The sequence below is a fragment of the Quercus lobata genome, chromosome 2 (genome assembly GCF_001633185.2).
Source record: "Quercus lobata isolate SW786 chromosome 2, ValleyOak3.0 Primary Assembly, whole genome shotgun sequence".
Classification (NCBI taxonomy): domain Eukaryota; kingdom Viridiplantae; phylum Streptophyta; class Magnoliopsida; order Fagales; family Fagaceae; genus Quercus; species Quercus lobata.
The window spans coordinates 10,837,068-10,854,566 of record NC_044905.1 but is presented as its reverse complement, the minus strand read 5'-3'; the positions used below and the strand labels follow the sequence as shown (position 1 = coordinate 10,854,566).

The 17,499-nt window shown below is 36.0% G+C and overlaps 3 protein-coding genes across 4 annotated transcripts; all 3 read right to left on the bottom strand.

Annotated features, from left to right (window-relative positions):
- Positions 1 to 1,391: 1,391 nt before the first annotated feature.
- LOC115959237 lies at positions 1,392 to 2,183 on the bottom strand. The gene has a single exon (XM_031077577.1). The coding sequence runs from the start codon at positions 2,181 to 2,183 to the stop codon at positions 1,392 to 1,394; it is 792 nt and encodes a 263-aa protein (XP_030933437.1).
- A 1,259-nt stretch (positions 2,184 to 3,442) lies between these two features.
- On the bottom strand, positions 3,443 to 3,979 carry LOC115959230. The gene has a single exon (XM_031077567.1). The coding sequence runs from the start codon at positions 3,977 to 3,979 to the stop codon at positions 3,443 to 3,445; it is 537 nt and encodes a 178-aa protein (XP_030933427.1).
- Positions 3,980 to 8,179: 4,200 nt separating this feature from the next.
- On the bottom strand, positions 8,180 to 16,683 carry LOC115974447 (protein DECREASED SIZE EXCLUSION LIMIT 1). Of its 2 annotated transcripts, none has more exons than XM_031094820.1 (13): positions 16,417 to 16,683; positions 16,230 to 16,292; positions 16,034 to 16,105; positions 15,881 to 15,937; positions 14,799 to 15,004; positions 14,221 to 14,279; positions 14,039 to 14,132; positions 13,217 to 13,283; positions 13,041 to 13,123; positions 12,854 to 12,945; positions 11,012 to 11,118; positions 9,552 to 9,615; positions 8,180 to 8,708 (listed from the first exon to the last, which is right to left on the bottom strand). In XM_031094820.1, exons 1-13 carry the CDS (start codon positions 16,518 to 16,520, stop codon positions 8,610 to 8,612), a joined length of 1,167 nt encoding a protein of 388 aa, XP_030950680.1. In that variant the 5' UTR covers positions 16,521 to 16,683; the 3' UTR covers positions 8,180 to 8,609. The 2 variants fall into 2 exon arrangements, with proteins under 2 accessions (XP_030950680.1, XP_030950681.1); XM_031094821.1 differs by having other exon boundaries at positions 14,221 to 14,276.
- Between the last annotated feature and the right edge of the window lie 816 nt (positions 16,684 to 17,499).

The window sequence follows — 17,499 nt, the reverse complement described above, 5'->3', positions numbered from 1 at the left end:
TGAATCAACCTCCACCCTTGTTTGGCCAACATAGCCAAATTAAAATTCCTCAAGTCATGAAATCTCATACCTCTTCCTTTTTTTGGCTGAGATAACACTCCCCAATTCTTCCAATGTATCTTCTTTTCGTCACCTGTCTAACCCCACCAAAATCTTGCACATAAAGCGTTAAGTTCATTACACAATCTAGCAAGAAGCAAAAATACCCCCATTGTGTATGTGGGGATGGATTGGGCTACAGCTTTTATCAGTACCTCTTTACCCGCTTTTGATAACATTTTCCCTTTCCAACCTTGCATCTTTTTCCATACTCTATCCTTCAAAAAAGAAAAAAGCTTGATATTTTGATCGGCCAAGGAGTGTGGGAAGTCCCAGATAAGACTCAAACCTTTCCACTTCCTTCACTCCCAACATAGATTTTATCATTTCTCTTTGCCCCCCAACCGTGTTGCTACTAAAATATATAGAAGATTTTTCAAAATTAATGCACTGACCAGATGAGTCCGCATATAATTGAAGAATATCTATCACACACTTCACCTCCTCCAAAGAAGCTTGACAAAAGAGCAAAGAGTCATCCGCAAAAAAGAGATGGGATATCCGGGGAGCACTTCTACAAACCGCCACCCCCTTAAGCCTACCCTCCTCTTTGAATTTAGATAGCAAAGTTGTAAACCCCTCTGCACATAACAAGAAGAGATAAGGCAACAAAGGGTCGCCCTGATGAAGTCCTCTAGATGGCATAATAGTCCCATATGCTTTGCCGTTGATACATACTGAGAATCAGGGTGTAGAGACACAATACATCACCCTCTCAATCCACAAATTAGGAAACCCCAACCTGACCATTATGCCTTTCAGGAATTCCCATTCAACATGATTATAGGCTTTGCTTATGTCAAGTTTCATCGCTAGTGAACCCATCTTGCCCTTCCTCCTGCAGTGCATGGTGTGCAAGGTCTCATATGCAACAAGTACATTATCAGTTATCAGTTTGCCAGGAGCAAAAGCACTTTAGGTAGGAGCTATCAACTAAGGAAGAATCTGTTTCAATCTGTTAGCCAACATTTTTGAAATAATTTTATAAATAACATTACATAGGCTAATAGGTTTGAAATCAGAAATTTTTTCAGGGGACTTCACCTTTGGAATAAGCACAATATGGGTATAATTAATTTCAGGAATCATAGTACCAGAATTCAGAAAATCAAGCACAACTGTAGTCACATCATCCCCAACAATATGCCAATATTTTTGGTAAAGGAGAGCATTCATACCATCAGGTCCAGGAGCCTTTGTTGGTCCCATTTGGAACAACGCTGCTTTAATTTCCTCCACATTATAATCACTGGACAAAATATCCCGCATGTCTAGGGTCACCTTTTGTTGTACTACACTAAGACACTCCTCCATTCTTTGACATGTCCCGAACTAAAAATACTCTCAAAGTACTCTATAGCCACTTTAGCTATCTCTTCAGGCTCATCCACCCATCCATTATTTTGGTCTCTGATCCCATGAATGAAATTTCTCCTTTGCCTTTGAGAGGCTTTGGAGTGAAAATATTTGGTATTCTTGTCCCCATGCTCCAACCAAGATACTCTGGATCTTTGTGCCCAATATATCTCCTGTTTAAGAAGCAAGTCATCAAGAGTCTTACTAGCTGCCAAAATTTCAGCCTTGTTCTCCACCGTATGATTAGCCATACTTAGAACCTCGACCCTTTTTTGTACTCTCTTGATTTCTGCCTCATCCGGATGAGTATGAGAAGCACCCCAAGCCTGCAATTCAGAACCACACTCGTTGATTTTCTCCCATGCCCTTCTCAAACCCGGTTCCATATTATTTCCTATATGACTCCATGCCTCATGAATTACATGTTCACAATCGTCCCTCATCAACCAGGCTTCTTCAAATCTAAATGAGTTAGTGCGTTTGCCACAACACCTTAAGGCAGTTCTTGCATGCAAGATAATGGGTCGGTGATCATATGCATGTGAGAAAAGGTGAGTGACCAAACTGCCCTGGAATTTATTTCTCCAACCTGTGTCAACCACAACCCTGTCCAACCTTTCCTTAGTATTATCCAACCTTGGCCGTTTGTTATTCCATGTGAAAGGTTCTCCTACAAAGTCCAAGTCAGCCAAACTACACCCATCCAAAGCACCACGAAATTTATCCATTTGTTTGAAAGGAGGAGAAAACCGACTTTGTTTTTTAGCAGAGCTAAGAATAGCATTAAAATCCCCTATGTGACACCAAGGGCAGTCAACAAAGGAGCGGAGATGATTAAGAAGGGCCCACAATTTGTGTTTTTGGCTTACTTCAGGCCACCCATAAAAACAAGTCAACATCCATGCAAAACCATCTTTCTTCACCACCCTCGCAAGAATATGGTGGTCTGTAAAATTTATAACTTCCACCTGTACATCTGCCTTCCAAATGAGAGCCAAACCACCTCCCCCATATGGCTTCTTTATTATAAACTTGTTCGGATACGGTAATTCTTTACAATGATAATCAAAACCCTTTCTATCTAGACATGTTTCCATCAAAAAACACGCATTGGGAGCTTTATCCTTCACCAACTTGTGAAGGCTACAAACTATCTAAGAGTTCCCAAGCCCTTAACAGTTCCAACTTAGGAGCCTCATTGTGGTCGACAAGGGTGCTCCTGCACCCCCGCCACTTCATTCTTTAAAATATCTTCTTGGTATTTCCCACGTTTCCCTCCCTTCCTTTCAATCTCTGTATCCTACTCAAAATAAGCTTCCTCCATCCCTCTCTTCCCCAACTTAGGTGGGCTTGTTTCATGTATTTTTTTCCTCGGCCCAACATCCATCTGTGTCACCTTCGTCCAAGTATGTTTTAATTTTAAAACATGAGGCCCAGCCTGCTCCTTCCTTCCCACATGCCCTCCAAATGGTAATGGCATCATCACGTCCACATGTTATGAAGCCACGTCATGTGAAACGTTATCCCCGTTTAAATTTTGCTCCTCTGTATTATTCACCTAGTAGAGTGATCTCATGCTTTCCATAACTGTCCCGTGGATATCCCTGTTTTTAAGTTCTTTCCTAATGCATGAATATCCTCCTCAGTAGGGTTTCCCTTTGTGGATCTATTCTCCGTCGTCGGTGTCTTCGAACTGTAAATCACGCCTTGTGCATCAGACCCTTCAACGTTTAGTGGTTGCGAACTCGTGGTTGAACTCTTTCTTGGTGGTGAATGAGAGTGTCCACCTGTGGACTTTAACCACTCTCCATACTAGCAGACAACCTCTTCCCCATTCCTACTACGTGCAAAGTATTTAGCGCAGTGTTTGAGATCATGACCCAATAAACCACAGTAATAGCAGAACAAAGGAAGACGTTCATATCTGTAATCCACCCAGCTTCGCTGCCCATCTGATCCCCTTATGAAGCCTCCCCGTCGAAGTGGTTTAGATAATGGAACTGCCACCTTGACCCGCATAAACAAAGTTCTGAGTTTCCAAACTCCTTCTTTTTTCTACCTCCACCACTTCCCCCAAACAACGGCCAATCTCAGACGCTACCTTAGGTGATGACATATCAAAAGGCACCCCCCAAATCTGAACCCAAAGAGCCACCGAGTCAAACTTGACATTTGCAGCCGTCATACCCTTGTGCCATCTACAAAGCAAAAGCATTTGATTGTCAAACAACCAGGGACCCCCTCTGAGAACTCTGTCCATATCAAATTCTCTACTGAACTTAAATTGAAAAAGATTAGAGCCAACCTCCACAATTTGTATATCCTTCTCCAAACCCCAAGCTTGTCTCAACGTGTTATGGGCTGCACGTTTGTTGAATGGCTTGCAAGTAAGAAACTTGCCAATCAGACTCAAAGAGCAACCCTCAATTTCCTCCTTCCGACCTTCATTCGATATCATAATCACTTCTTCCTCTTCTGTCGTCAACCTCATATTTTCCAACCCATTGATCACATCCTCAGCCATGTCCAGCCGCAAAGAATCCTAGAACCAAAATAAAAAGCAAGCCCTTAATTGCCTAAGGGAGGGAGAAGTCTTGCACTAGTCGAGAGAAAAGACTCCTACGTGAGGAGAACATTGTACAAGTAGGACATTATTCCCATATAAATGTGTGTTTGGAATAATTGATTTATTTATTTTCTGATTTAGTCCAAGTGAAAGTGGATTAATAAAAAAGAGTTCCTAGAAAAAACTAAACTAAACACCTTGCTTACTAAGAGCATTCCCATCAAAACTTCTAACAAATTTAGCGTTTACCATCTCAAAAATCAACTTTATAACATATAACACACCACTTTACAATATCCCTTGCATCAAAACTTCTGTATTTTTAACACTTCATTTAAATATTCTTTCTTTATTATTTTTTATTCATTTTTTTAATTATTTCTCACTCTCCCCCTGTCTCTCTCTCCCACTATCTCTCCATCTTTCTCAACCCGGTCTAGAAGTTTCTCCCTCTCCCTGATATTCTACTCTCAAAACCTCCATGGCTTGAGCTTTTCAAGCTCATCACCTCTAACCATGGCCACAGCCACAGCCACCACCACCAACCACAACCTCAATCCCCAACCACCAAAATAAAAAATAAAAATAAAAATAAAAACCCATGGCACAAACTGCAGCCAAAACCTACCACAAAACCGCAGCCAAAACCTACCACCCCAACAACCCCGATCTGAACCTCAACCCCGATCTGAAGCCACCATAAAACCGCAACCAAAACCCACCCCAACCTCTCCGATGACCACCACCCCAGCAACCCAACCACCACAAACCCACAACCCATGGCCTCAACCCATCGGCACAACCAACCTCAACCCATGGCACAAACCCACGGCCTCAACCAACTTCAACCCATGACACAAACCCATGGCCTCAACCCACGGTCTCAACCAACCCCAACCACCATCGAAGCCACCACTGTCGAACCCTCCACCATTTGACCCACGACCCACTTGTAGTCATCGAGACCCATTAGACCCACAAGAGGGAGAATCTGAGAAAGAGAGATGAGAGAGAACGAGAATGAGAGAGTGAGAGTGAAAGTAAGAGTGATAGTCTGAAGAGAGAGAAAGAAAAATATTTAAAAAATGATAACGCCTTGCTACAGTGTGCTCTAAAAAATGAGAGCGCACTGTAGCAAGATGGAAATTTTTTTAAAATATAGCATATTTGATGGAGCAGCATTTTATGGTTTTAGATGCTAAAAATAACATTTTGGCACTTATAGTATCTTCGATGAGAATTCTATAAACTGCTAAAACAGTAGAAAATCACTTTTTTGAGTAAGTAGATCACTTCTAGGAGCGTGAATGAAGTTAACTATTTTCATTGGCTCATTGAAAATTATGTACTTTATAGAAGTAATGTTATTTTTGGTTTCCTTTGACTACTCAAATACCAAATGTATATTACAACTTTTCACGTGACTTAAAAAAAATTATACCTCTCTCTCTCTCTCTCTCTCTCTATATATATATATATGATTGATATACATAACTTATATGGATGACAAAAAGTTAGCATTTAAAGCTTGAACAAACATATCTTAGGCTAAGAACCACAAATACTTCATTTTGGATATTATACATGGGTCATGTCATAATGGAGTCTACTAACCATTTTATATTATAATTTTTTAGAAATTACTTATGTTACCGTTTGTAATTGCGCCTGTGTTCGTTATTCTTATGAATCCTCCTAGTTTCATTCCCATTTCAAGGTTGCAATTTTTTTTCCCAGATAACATATCTCTTCTAAAACTTCTTATTATTTATTAATATTATTATATTAACCATAATTATCGATAAGTCTTTTTCAAATGCATTCTTTTTCCTTTTGAAATCTTGCAGTAAACGTGATAAAAAAGACAAGGATTTAAGTAGTCATGAAGTAAACATCATAAAACTTTTCGTGTGGATGCATCCAATTCCAAATGGATGGTAATCTCTAATAATAAGAGAGTTAGGTAACGACAATTCAGAAACTTTGTGCTGCTAAACCCTTCCTTTAAGCCCTTTATTGTCAGAGAAGAACTTTAAAATGTTAACGAGAAGTGAAAAATTATTAGTTTTTTGGTCAAACTTCAGCTAAGCTTTATTGAACATGAGGTGACTATTATCTCTTTAATTATGGCTTTGTTTGAAGTATTCTTTCTTAGCTATGAATTGCCTAGCTTCCTTATAGGTCACGTTTTGTCTCCATGTCAGGCTTTAAGAATTTTGCCAAGCTGTGGTTTGAAACCGCGTGTTATGTCAGCCTTTGGCCAAACAGATTGGACTTCAAATCTTATCTGTTATTACACTTTTTATTATTGTTAAATGTCCGTGGGTATGGGTTGTGTGTACTTTTGGTCATGAGTTTATAAAATATATAATTTTATTGAGAAATAATGATTAGGTTGAACAAAAAGCCGTGTATTAAAAAAACTGTTAATATAAAGTTAATTGTAAATTCATTGTTAAAAACAATACATGTAGTAATTAGTTAGGGGAACACGGCTTGTGTCCGGTATATTGTGCTCCGGACACTTTGGGATGCCAACATGTGTTCAATGCAATTGATGTACTAAACACAATTTTAATCTTTAGATATAGTATCCGTTTGGATACACGTTTTTACGTCCAAGTTTGCGCGTTTGCACGTTATACTCATTTTTTTTTCTTTTTTTTGGCACGCGTTTCAGGAGCAAATAACACTATTACAACTACTATTCATGCACTGTTCATAAATAGTAGTCATAATATTTGACTTTTCAGCACATCAGTGAGTTCCATGCACTGTTTATGAAACCCACAAATCTCATTTTTTAGTAACTTTTTCATTAAAAATAAGTCTCACGGTACTATTCACACATTTAAAAATTATTTTGCTACAGTGTTTTTAGTTTCAACAAAATAAGTTCTATCTAAACGAACCTATAGTATCCACCTTTTTTTTTTTTTTTGATAGTTCCATAGTTGAGTATGAAGAGATTTAAATTTCTGGATGTTTACATTTAAAACACTAGAAGATGTTACCCAGTTTAGTTATAAGGCTCTTGACATTTTCGCGATATCCACTTGATACAAACATGAATTTTAGGCTCAAATTTTGTTATATGGTATATAGATTATAAATAGATAAATAAACATACAGATATCTTAAGTGACCTTCCATCATATGAAAGATTGATATTGATAGAAAATGAAGGCAAACTAAATAATAAGAAAGCAATTATCAACAAAAAGAATCTTGTAGAGGAATTCAGCATTGAAAAACAAATCACATAAACTTTCAAGAAAAAAATAATCAAATAAACCGAAATAAAATCTTTTTAATAATAGTGTTGAAAACAATTGGATAAGACTTAAGAGTAGGGGAATTATAGATAAGTCATAATTGGTTGATATTTATCAGAATTTAAATTCTATGATCCGAACTGATTATAAAACTCTTATCCAATTATCTATTTCACATCTTTTCTTTTCTTTTTTGAGAAACTATTTCACATCATATTAATTAAACACAATCACAAACTAATCCAATAAGTGTGCATTTTTTTTTTTGAAACCAATAAGTGTGCATTTTTAATATTATACCGAGTATATATTAAAGAAGGTATACTTATGTAATTTCTTCTCAATGTCATGCAATTTAACAGTGTTTAATTTGTTTAATATTTACAAATTTCCACGCTCGAATTACGAGTTCTTTAAGTTCTTAAGACATACTTCCAATTTTGTATAAATAAAATGTTATTGACCATCCAATGATTCCAATTTTTTAACTCATACTTTTGTGTAAAACATAATTAAGTAGATAAAACATGAAATTATAGATAATATAGTTATTGATCTCTTATTATCTTAATGTTTTGTAAGTATAGAGGGTATAAGGAGAATATAAACCAACAATGTATTTGCTGAAAAACATGTATTGACAAAAATATTTCACTAATGTCATTAAAAGTGACAATAATATAAAAGAAAATGTACTACTTTAATTTTTTGAGACTTTGGTGATAGAGCTTCCGTTAATAACTTAATAAGGAAATATAACTGAAACGATTTAAAAAAAATCATGGTTTCAAGTGGAATTTTTTAAAAATTAGGGAAAAAGAAAGAAAGAACACGATGAGTTATTCATATTTATCCAAAAAAAACTATGTTTGAGACAGAGAAATTGAAGCCGAACTCCACATATAGTATTCATAAATAAAATTTTCAGCTTCGTCAAAGGTAGCTCTTTCCCCTCGAAACATATATTTCTCTCTCCATATGAACCTCAACAAATATAGCAGTATAGCCTTCCATATTTGATATTCACTATTATTCCTCTTTTTGCTAAATATCCACTGTTAAATTAGACATTCCCTAACTAACAAATAAGCAAAAGACTAATGACCACATTTCTCTAGTTATATTGCAATGAAGGAACAAATGTGCAACTCACACCCCATGGTTCTTACATATACAACACAATCCATGAAAATTATCCCCTCTTCTTGAGATTGTCTTTAGTTAAAATTTTCCCCAAAGCAGTGAGACAAAAGAAGAAATCCATATCCTCAGCAGTACTGTACAAATGTTTTGTCGCTCGATACCAGTAAATATTAAGTGCGAGGAGGATAAAGTTCCCATAGAGCAACAGTCGTGTCTTCCGATGCAGAGGCCATTAGCTTACAATCAGTTGAGAATGAAACCGCGTTACACTGTAAAAAGGACAAGTGATACATTTTTATAAGGGTGATCACAACAATGTGCTAGGGCCATCAAATCAGAAACAATGTGCCAATGATAAATTAACCAAGCAGCAAGGTGGGATGCTTGTGTTGGCCTTAAATTTTAAGCTAAAAAGCCTTTATTTTTTCTTTTGGTAAAGGTAAGATGAGGGACTTTGCCCTAGGTGGGCTTTGAACCCAAGCTCATCCCCATGGTAGGAGTCAGACGTGCCATTGGGCCAAGAGGCTCTTGACCTAAAAATCCCTTGTGCCTAATTTATTAGGTGATTAGTCCAAGCAAGGTTGGTGGCAGATAGACAGCCTATGTAGAACTTGTCAAGTATGAATACAGATTTGTCGGGAAGAGAAGAGCTCCACTTGAAATGGAGCTCATAAACTAGAAAAGGGAAAATAAAAAAGAAAACTGACTTTTCAAGAACTTCTACCAACTAATCAGTATATCTGGAATTAAAAGTAATTCAACCAAGTTTACATTAAAATTGAAAACCTATATAAGAAAGAGACACACACACACACATGTACCCAGTGGGTCATGAACCCACAACCTCACTATCCACCCGTATTTATAAAAAGAGGAAGTTCCATTTAACTAGAGCTTGTTGGCCCTGATATAAAAGGATGAAATTTAAAAACAACATCCGAATCATAAAATTATCCATTTTCCATCAAAGCCCTGAATATCAAGAAATAAAATACAAGCCACAACAACTGATTTAAACTTTCTAATAAGCAAATAGAGATACGAAGTTTAAAATTTTAAGGAAAAAAATAATAATATTGTATATGTTATAATACAAATATGAAATGACATACCGTAGCATGGTGATATTTCAATATTGCTAGAGCATTTCCTTTGCGGTAATTATATATGCTTACTCTGCAAACAAGTGAACAGATACCACTTTAAAAGCCTACTTTTAATAAATGAATTGCATAATACAAAAATCACATTGAGTCTCAGTTTGATAGCAAAACAAATGACGAAATGCAAAAAAATGTGAATATCAAAAATATAATTTTTTTTTGTTCTTTTAACTACTCAATAATGGACCTGGACTGAGCCAACTCCTGTTTTAGGCTCCAAAGTGGGATTATTGTTTTCTGGGTTTTCAAAGGCTTATGCAAATTTTCATGGTTTGAGCTAGATCACTTAAACAGATGAATATTTCTCAAAAAGAAGTTTGTTCAATTTCATTGACAAAGTTTTTAGACAATTTATGAGAATCCCATCATCCACGTAGTTGAAGTTTTCATGGTGAAACTCTGCATATCTACTCACAAGAAGATTACAGCAGCATATCTAGTTACTGGAATTCCTTAAAACTGGGGGGACCAGGTAAGTTGGGCAACAGAATACTTGAAAGGAACAAGTCCAAGAGTCATTCTTTGCAAACTGTCTTGGTGGGCAACAATTTACCACTTGTGGATTCAAAGAAATAACAGAATCTATGGTGGCAAGGTTGAGACAGGAGAAAATCCTTAAGTATATCAAAAGAGATATAAGGGGAAGAATGAAGGAAAGCAGCGGGACAACTCCATCCTTTAAAAAAAAAAAAAAATTCTTTTGTGCAAATTGGGGTATACTTAGATGACTTTGTATGTTTTATCACTTGATGTAAGGGATGGGCTGGGCTCTGGTAGTTGTTCAGTAGTGCAGTATGTGAACTTGTGTCTGCAGTTGAGTTTGTTTAGACTCTTCACTTGTGTTCCATTGGTTTGGATTTGCTGGCTTCCAGCCTTGGAGCTAGCTGAGTCAGGGGTTGTAAACTTTGTTCTTTGTTCAATGAAATACTGAATTATCAAAAAATAAAATAAATTAAAGATTTCAAAATTCGCTGTCAAAAGCAGATTTTGAGGAACCCTTTTAGGGACTCAGTTGAGATTAAAAACAAATCAAAATTCATCAAACTAACCAAAGAAGAAATAAATCCATTGTTAAGATCATAAAAAATTAAATATTTAGATAGTAATGACAAATATGATTGTTCGATAATCCAGACAGTCAACTGAATTGATGAAAACCATTTCTTATTGGATGAAAAATGCCCCACAACTAATTTGCTAGCATAACCCATTAAATGAGAAGAGAATTTCACATAGGTAAACCCTTCACTGACTACAACTCTATATGCAACAAATTATTATTAACATATTAGCTGATATTTGTGTGAGAACTGACTAGTATTCATATTTTACAGTAGAGTAACTGAAACTATGCAAGAATTGTACATGAAAATCCTATAATCTTTCAGGGAAAAAAAATTGTTAGCAACCTGTGGTCCCAGCCAGCAGTAGCAGCAATTTTGCAATCTGGTCTAATTGAGGTGCCTGCTATTCCAGGTCGTTCCAAATTAATTTCTTTCTTGACCACACAAGAACCCTACATTATACAAGGCATGACATGACATAAGAACAGTTATTTCAAATAGCAGGAGGCTGGAGGCAGCAAAAAGGTAAATCATCATTAAATATAAATATATATCCACAAAGTCACCAAAATGAAATAAATAATAAAGCTGCTAAAGAAACAGAAAATAATGGAACATTAAACTGGTGACGTTTGCATTATCCAAACCAGATATGCTCTCAAACAACTCACTAGTCATTTTCTGCTAGTTGATTATTTTGTAGCCACTGTTTGATATGATTGTTATCATTCCCAATAGATGTTTGAATTTTAAATCAGCTTATTTAAAGTTTACCAGCTATCAATGATGTAGAACTCTATGTACAACACAAAAATATTTTACAGCATTGATCTTTAAAGCTTAGAACTAAGTTGAAAACTGATGGAAGTTCTACCAATTTAACATTCTATATTGACAAATTAAATACCCTCAAGGTCCAAGATCATAATCCAAATATGAGCACCAGACAGTGGAATGGAAAAGGAGGAAAAATTTAAAAAGAAGAAAGGAGTAAGAGAGTGGTAAAGAAAAAGAACAGCTTAATTATATGGTGTCAAGATACAGGGGACTAATGGTCCGATTAAATTGAGGGGGAGGGAGGGGGAGTAGAGTAGAGTTGGCCCAAAATTAGCCTATTTTTAGCCAACTCTATATTACTCCCTTTCCCTCCCCCCTCAATCCAAATGGGCCATAAGAGGTGAAGAGGAGAGACGAGGGAGGGCAGGGGGGGATACACTCTTTAAACTGACACAAACTAACATAATATTGGCAACCGTTTCATGACAAACCCAACAAGATCAATTAACTATTGAAGAAAAACATGGTCAAGATTCTCTAAAATCAGCAGTTTCTTTGTGCTAAGAATGGATACTTCTTGGTGTTTGCCGGAATTCTGACTTGGGAATAACTTTGACCGATTGCCTACCCCTTCATTAAGATTAGTAACATGGGGAAAAGCAAAAGAGGAAGAAGAACGTTTTAGAATGGGTTCCCTTACTCAAAACTAAGGGGGATTATCTGAAATCCCCCGAAGCAATAGGACAAGTCATGGTGATCAATGGGGAAGGCGCATTGCCCTCAATCTCAATCAATAATTCACCTGAAGAGCCACAAAACAAAAGGAGGAACATACTTTGGAATACTTGGAGTAGAGGGAAATGATGTCAAGCAGATCGAAAGAAGCCCTAAGAATCAAACAAGGAATTCATGAATGCAATGAAGAAAGCCAAGATCAGTGGTGGGCCATCCAGTCAAGTACCCAAATTCCAATTATCAATCATGGATGAGCCTCCTCTACGGATGCAGAGAACTCCTGCACCTTATTTCATGAATGGGCAATCCAAGAGGCCTCTAAAGCGATTTTCTTATGAACGTAGTTTTGATGATGTGATTGACAAATTCACCAGCCAGTAGTTGCACTAGGTGGAACATCTCCCAAACTCTGAGATCTAATGAATGAAAAAATGTAGCCTGGTTTTGAATTCATAACCTTTGTTAATCGATAGGGGGAATTTAGCAGCTAAAGCAAAATGGAACACAAAAGATGAAGATGCAATACAAATGGTTATCAATAACCAGCATGGGCCCATCAAGGGAGCGATGGTGCTAAGAGATTGCCAAACATTCCCTCAACTGTTACCTTTTCTTTATTGGTAAGAGATGAAGATTAAAAACAAGTATGATGAATTTATGAACAAGTGTGTTTACCATGGAATGATCCAAACTATACATCACGATTTTGTCATCTGCAGCTCCTGAGATACCCCCACTACACCATTCATCAATGGATATGCTAAAAACTGTATACAGGATACAAAATGGATCACAACTTGCTTTCAAGGGGAAAAAAAATAGGAAGAATATGTTGGTTATCTCTAAATACAGGATCCCATACCTGGCTCTGAATGGAACTTTACAGAAGTTAGAGGAACTCCCAAATGCCGTATATCCCACCAAAGCATGGAACCATCTTCGTAACTGCCACAACACACCTTATAGAGTTGCTAAACTGATAAAATGCTTAGCTGCATTCATAATAGAAGATGAATAATAAAGATAAGAAGGATATACCCAGCCAAGACATTTAGGAATCCCTGTGATTTGGATGGTAAAAATGCTTGAACTGCCATGCACATCCCTTCCAAGTAATAATTGTTACATGTCAAAGTTAAGCATTTGAAAAGAAGGGGGGAGAGAGAGAGAGAGACAGAGAGGTTCTTTACTGAAGAATAAAGGGCCAAGTGATGGAGATCATTGCTTAGCCCAATAATTAAAATAATTGAAGGCAATGAGTATTTACCCATGTTCCATGGAAAATGTATGAAAGGCAATATGTATTTACCCATGTGAAATGGAAAATGTATTAAATTTTACAAAGGAAAATATGAAAATTTAACGATCAAGCAAGAAACAATAAGTGAGCCCAAAACAGGCTTAAAGAAATATGATACTCAAAAATTGAATGAAATAATGACACAAGCTATTCCAAACTATCTTAACACCTCAGGAACTATGTGATCAAAGTAGAAGAATTTTGCTTAAAAACACCCTTACTTCATTTTTTAAGTGCAGATTAATTCCTATTCCCTCCCCCACACCACCAAAAACAAAAGTCAGGGTTCTGGAATGGCATCACTATACAGAAGTCTAGGCTCAGGTTTCTTCAGCAAACAAAACCTCTAGAAGACCCCCACAAACGATATGTTGTATTCAAGTCAAGGAATTCAGAAATATTTGTCCAGTAGATTTTAAAAATCAAACTGATGAATGAATGTATATGATGGAACTGTTCAGCAAATTTAAAATATAACTTTGTGAAGCATGACGTTGCCCAAATAATAATATAGATAATACCAATAAGTTAAAAGACGTAAATTCAACTCAGATACAGACCTTTCTCATTGGCAGAAACATTTGGGGAGCCACCAACACGATTTTGAGGTAGCCGTGCAAACCTTTCTGCAGTATTGAGATCCCAAATTTCAACCTTCAGATATAATCCACATAAAAATAAGTGATAGGCACCAAAAATTATATAGATGAATAAACAAAACAATCAAAAGTTGGATATTGACCTCATGTGATTGCTCTCCTGCTATAGCCACATATTTTGGTCCTTCAGCATGCATATCTTCTGGGTAAAAAGAAATTTGATTAATCCATAAATTTCAATAGTATCCTGAAGCAATAAACACAGAAACAAGTATGGTACCACCACGAAACCAATATGACAGATGAGGCAGAATGATGAAAAGCACAAATGTGTAGGATATCAAGGGATGAGCCTCTAGGGCAGCACCTCCAAGTATCAGTGCTAGGGTGAGCTCTAGCACAAATCTTCTTCTTCTTCTTCTTCTTCTTCTTCTTTTTTTTAATTAGTACACAAAATTTCATCTCTCTTTTTCCCTAGGGCAGCATGATACAAAAAAGAATAGCTGTTGCAGATAGGAACTTACAATTGCATCAGGGTAATTAGTATACTAACCATATCAGATTTAAAATCCAGACTAAAGCAATATTGCAACTTGAATATAGATATCTTGAACCAAACTTCAATTCTAGAACATTTATTAGTAGATGAGTTTTTGATGAGTCCTGACACCAAGGGAAAAAAGTATAAAGTAGATGCACAAATTCATCAATTTGAACAAACCTGTAACAGTGTGTGAAAACTCTGGTAGACTTCCTCCAGCCTTTCCCCCACTATCTTCCAGACTTTCTGAGTCAGCAGTTTCCCTAACCTCCCTTTCGTGACAATACTTTAGACCTTCAGCTTGCGGTGCACAAGCAGAAGGCTTCTTCACCAGGGAAAGCTTGCAAAAGTGATAAGTGTTTGTCTTGACTGTAAGCGAGGGATTCCTGTAAAGGGGAGAGAGAGAGAGAGAGAGAGAGAGGAAAAAATAAAAATAACAACGAGTTATTCAGCCTCAAGGTAATATTTCACTACAAAACTCATGGCTAATACTTACATTTAAAATATTATTTTAAAAAAAAAAAAACCCATAGCTAGTACTAAGAACTAATCCTTACGAGGAAAGACAAATCACACTCACAGCTAGAGGAAGTCTGATGAGACAAATGCCACAATGAAGCTTGACACACCAGCTAATCAATAAAACTCATGCAATATAATTCTGGGACCAGAGCTCAACCCAGTTTTAATGATGTATTACTGGGGATAATAAGAGCAGTAAATTCAATAAAGGAAACATATTGACTGGCAAACATCAAATAAGATCAGGTCTGCCTATGGACAAGACATGCTTTTAAAATTTCCAATAGCTATATTTTTGGAAAGACCCAAATCTGATGATCAGTGGCAATCATCCTCTCAACTTGGGTCATAAAGACAAGAAAATGTGATCAACAAATAAGTTTCCGTCCATTCCATGTAAATGATGACAGCTCCCCCCCCCCCCCAGCAGCACCCCTCCAAGTCCTCTATAATAATTAACAAAACAACCTTACACTCACAAAATAGGTGCTAAACATGCTCTTGTAACTACTGACTTTTCCTAATGCCCCGGCATTCAGAGAAAGCGCCTTGTGAGGTGCATCTAAACATGTTCAGATGTTTGAAACTTTTAACAATTCTTTTATGCACCACATTCACTCACTACCTACACTCTCTTCGTAGCAAAGCACATGCACAAGTTATGCTTAGAAATTCAAAATCTTGCCATAATTCATAACCATACTCCAATTTGAAAAAAGGCACTACAATTAGTTGCTTACCGAGACAATCCTCCGTCTTCAATATCCCAACACTTAACAGTTCCATCCCTTCCCTGGCTACATGCCCAATTAAAACATTACAATAATCACAACGCTTGTATCAAAAGAAACATTAGAAAAAAAATAAAATAAAATAAAAAAACCAAGCAGCACCTGATAACTTTGTTTGCTCCGATCAAAGGACTACTTGCAACACAAGTAATCCCGTGTGCCGCACTATGCACCCTACACTCAGAGTAGACAAAAACAAAAACAAAAAAAAATCAATTCCCAACAAGCCAATAACGTTTAAAACAACAACAAGAACAACAAAAACAAAAAAACAAAAATGCTGAAACGATGCGAGTACCATGCAGATGATAGTGTTCGGTGCTGGACCGTGTCCCAAATTCGCAACTCACCATCCGCAGAACTAACAAATATAAATTCCATTTATTAAAAATAAAAATTAATTAATTAAGAGAATCGAATTTGATGGATGAAAATAAAATAAGATTTGAATTTATTTTTAAAAAGAAAAAGAAAAAAAAGAGTACCCAGTGAAGAGTAAAGGCTTGGAAATATGAAAAGAAGCGTCCATGACAGAAGCGCGGTGGCCTCTTAGAACCGCCACGGGGTCAGGTGGGGGCCTCTTGCTCATTCTCGCTTCGACTTCCAATGAAGACGGTGTCGTATCGTTTTGAGGGTTTTAGCTGGAAATACGTTTGCAAGTTGAACGGCAATGAGTTGCCGGAAATGGGAACTGGAAAATTTGTTCGATGACTATAAACCCTAACGAGACTGGAATGTTCCGCGCCGTTAGGGATTTTAATAATTTTTTAAAATTTTATTTTATATATATATATATATATATAAAAAAAATAAGAAGTTAGAAAAAGGGGGTTTGATTAATATTATGTATGTATTATTTTATTTTTCTTTTTTAACAGGTTAGAGAAGAGGTTCAATATTTTATAAGTTACCATTAATATTATATATATTAAAAGTAATGTTATAGTCATAAATTATTTTATAACATTTTTACAAACTATTGATGTAACAAATTCTTATTAATTCTAATATAAGTTCACCACTAACATCATATTTATATTTATTAATGATTATTTGAAAGTTATTAAAGCCACATCAGCAATTTGTAAAAATGTTGTAAAATAATTTGTATTTGTAGCATTACTCATATATTAATAGGTAAGACTTAGAGAAAATTCAATTAGATTCTTCAATTTAAGTCCTATTTTAAGTCATGTGTCCTAAATTATTTATTTTTAGGGAGAGTTTTATTTCTTAATATTTGAGTCAAATGTGAGATTACAGCATAAATATCCGTCAAAGTGAGTTATTGCTTACAAAAACCAAAAAGTCTATAATTAATTAACATAAAAAAATTGACAATTTACATTTTTTACTTAATATTATTCTTACAATACTTTTTAAAGAGTTAAATACACAAAAAAATTTGATTATCAATAATATTTAAATTATATATGTAAGAATTATACTATACTCCTTAATATATATCTTTTAAGTATATTTATACATATGCATGGAATTACAAACTAGTATAATTAGTTAGCGGGCTTTCCGTTACTTCAATTAGTAACAGAGGTGTTACTTTGGGC

What these genes read in the sequence shown, in the direction of transcription:
- LOC115959237 (XM_031077577.1), bottom strand. Translation starts at nt 2,183, where the DNA reads ATGGATAAATTTCGTGGTGCTTTGGATGGGTGTAGTTTGGCTGACTTG.
- LOC115959230 (XM_031077567.1), bottom strand. Translation starts at nt 3,979, where the DNA reads ATGGCTGAGGATGTGATCAATGGGTTGGAAAATATGAGGTTGACGACA.
- LOC115974447 (XM_031094820.1), bottom strand. Translation starts at nt 16,520, where the DNA reads ATGAGCAAGAGGCCCCCACCTGACCCCGTGGCGGTTCTAAGAGGCCAC. An exon ending in CGAACACTATCATCTGCATG is followed by an intron (nt 16,106 to 16,229) that starts GTACTCGCATCG and finishes CTCTGAGTGTAG; the next exon opens with GGTGCATAGTGCGGCACACG. An exon ending in ATAGTTTGGATCATTCCATG is followed by an intron (nt 11,119 to 12,853) that starts GTAAACACACTT and finishes TGTATAATGTAG; the next exon opens with GGTTCTTGTGTGGTCAAGAA.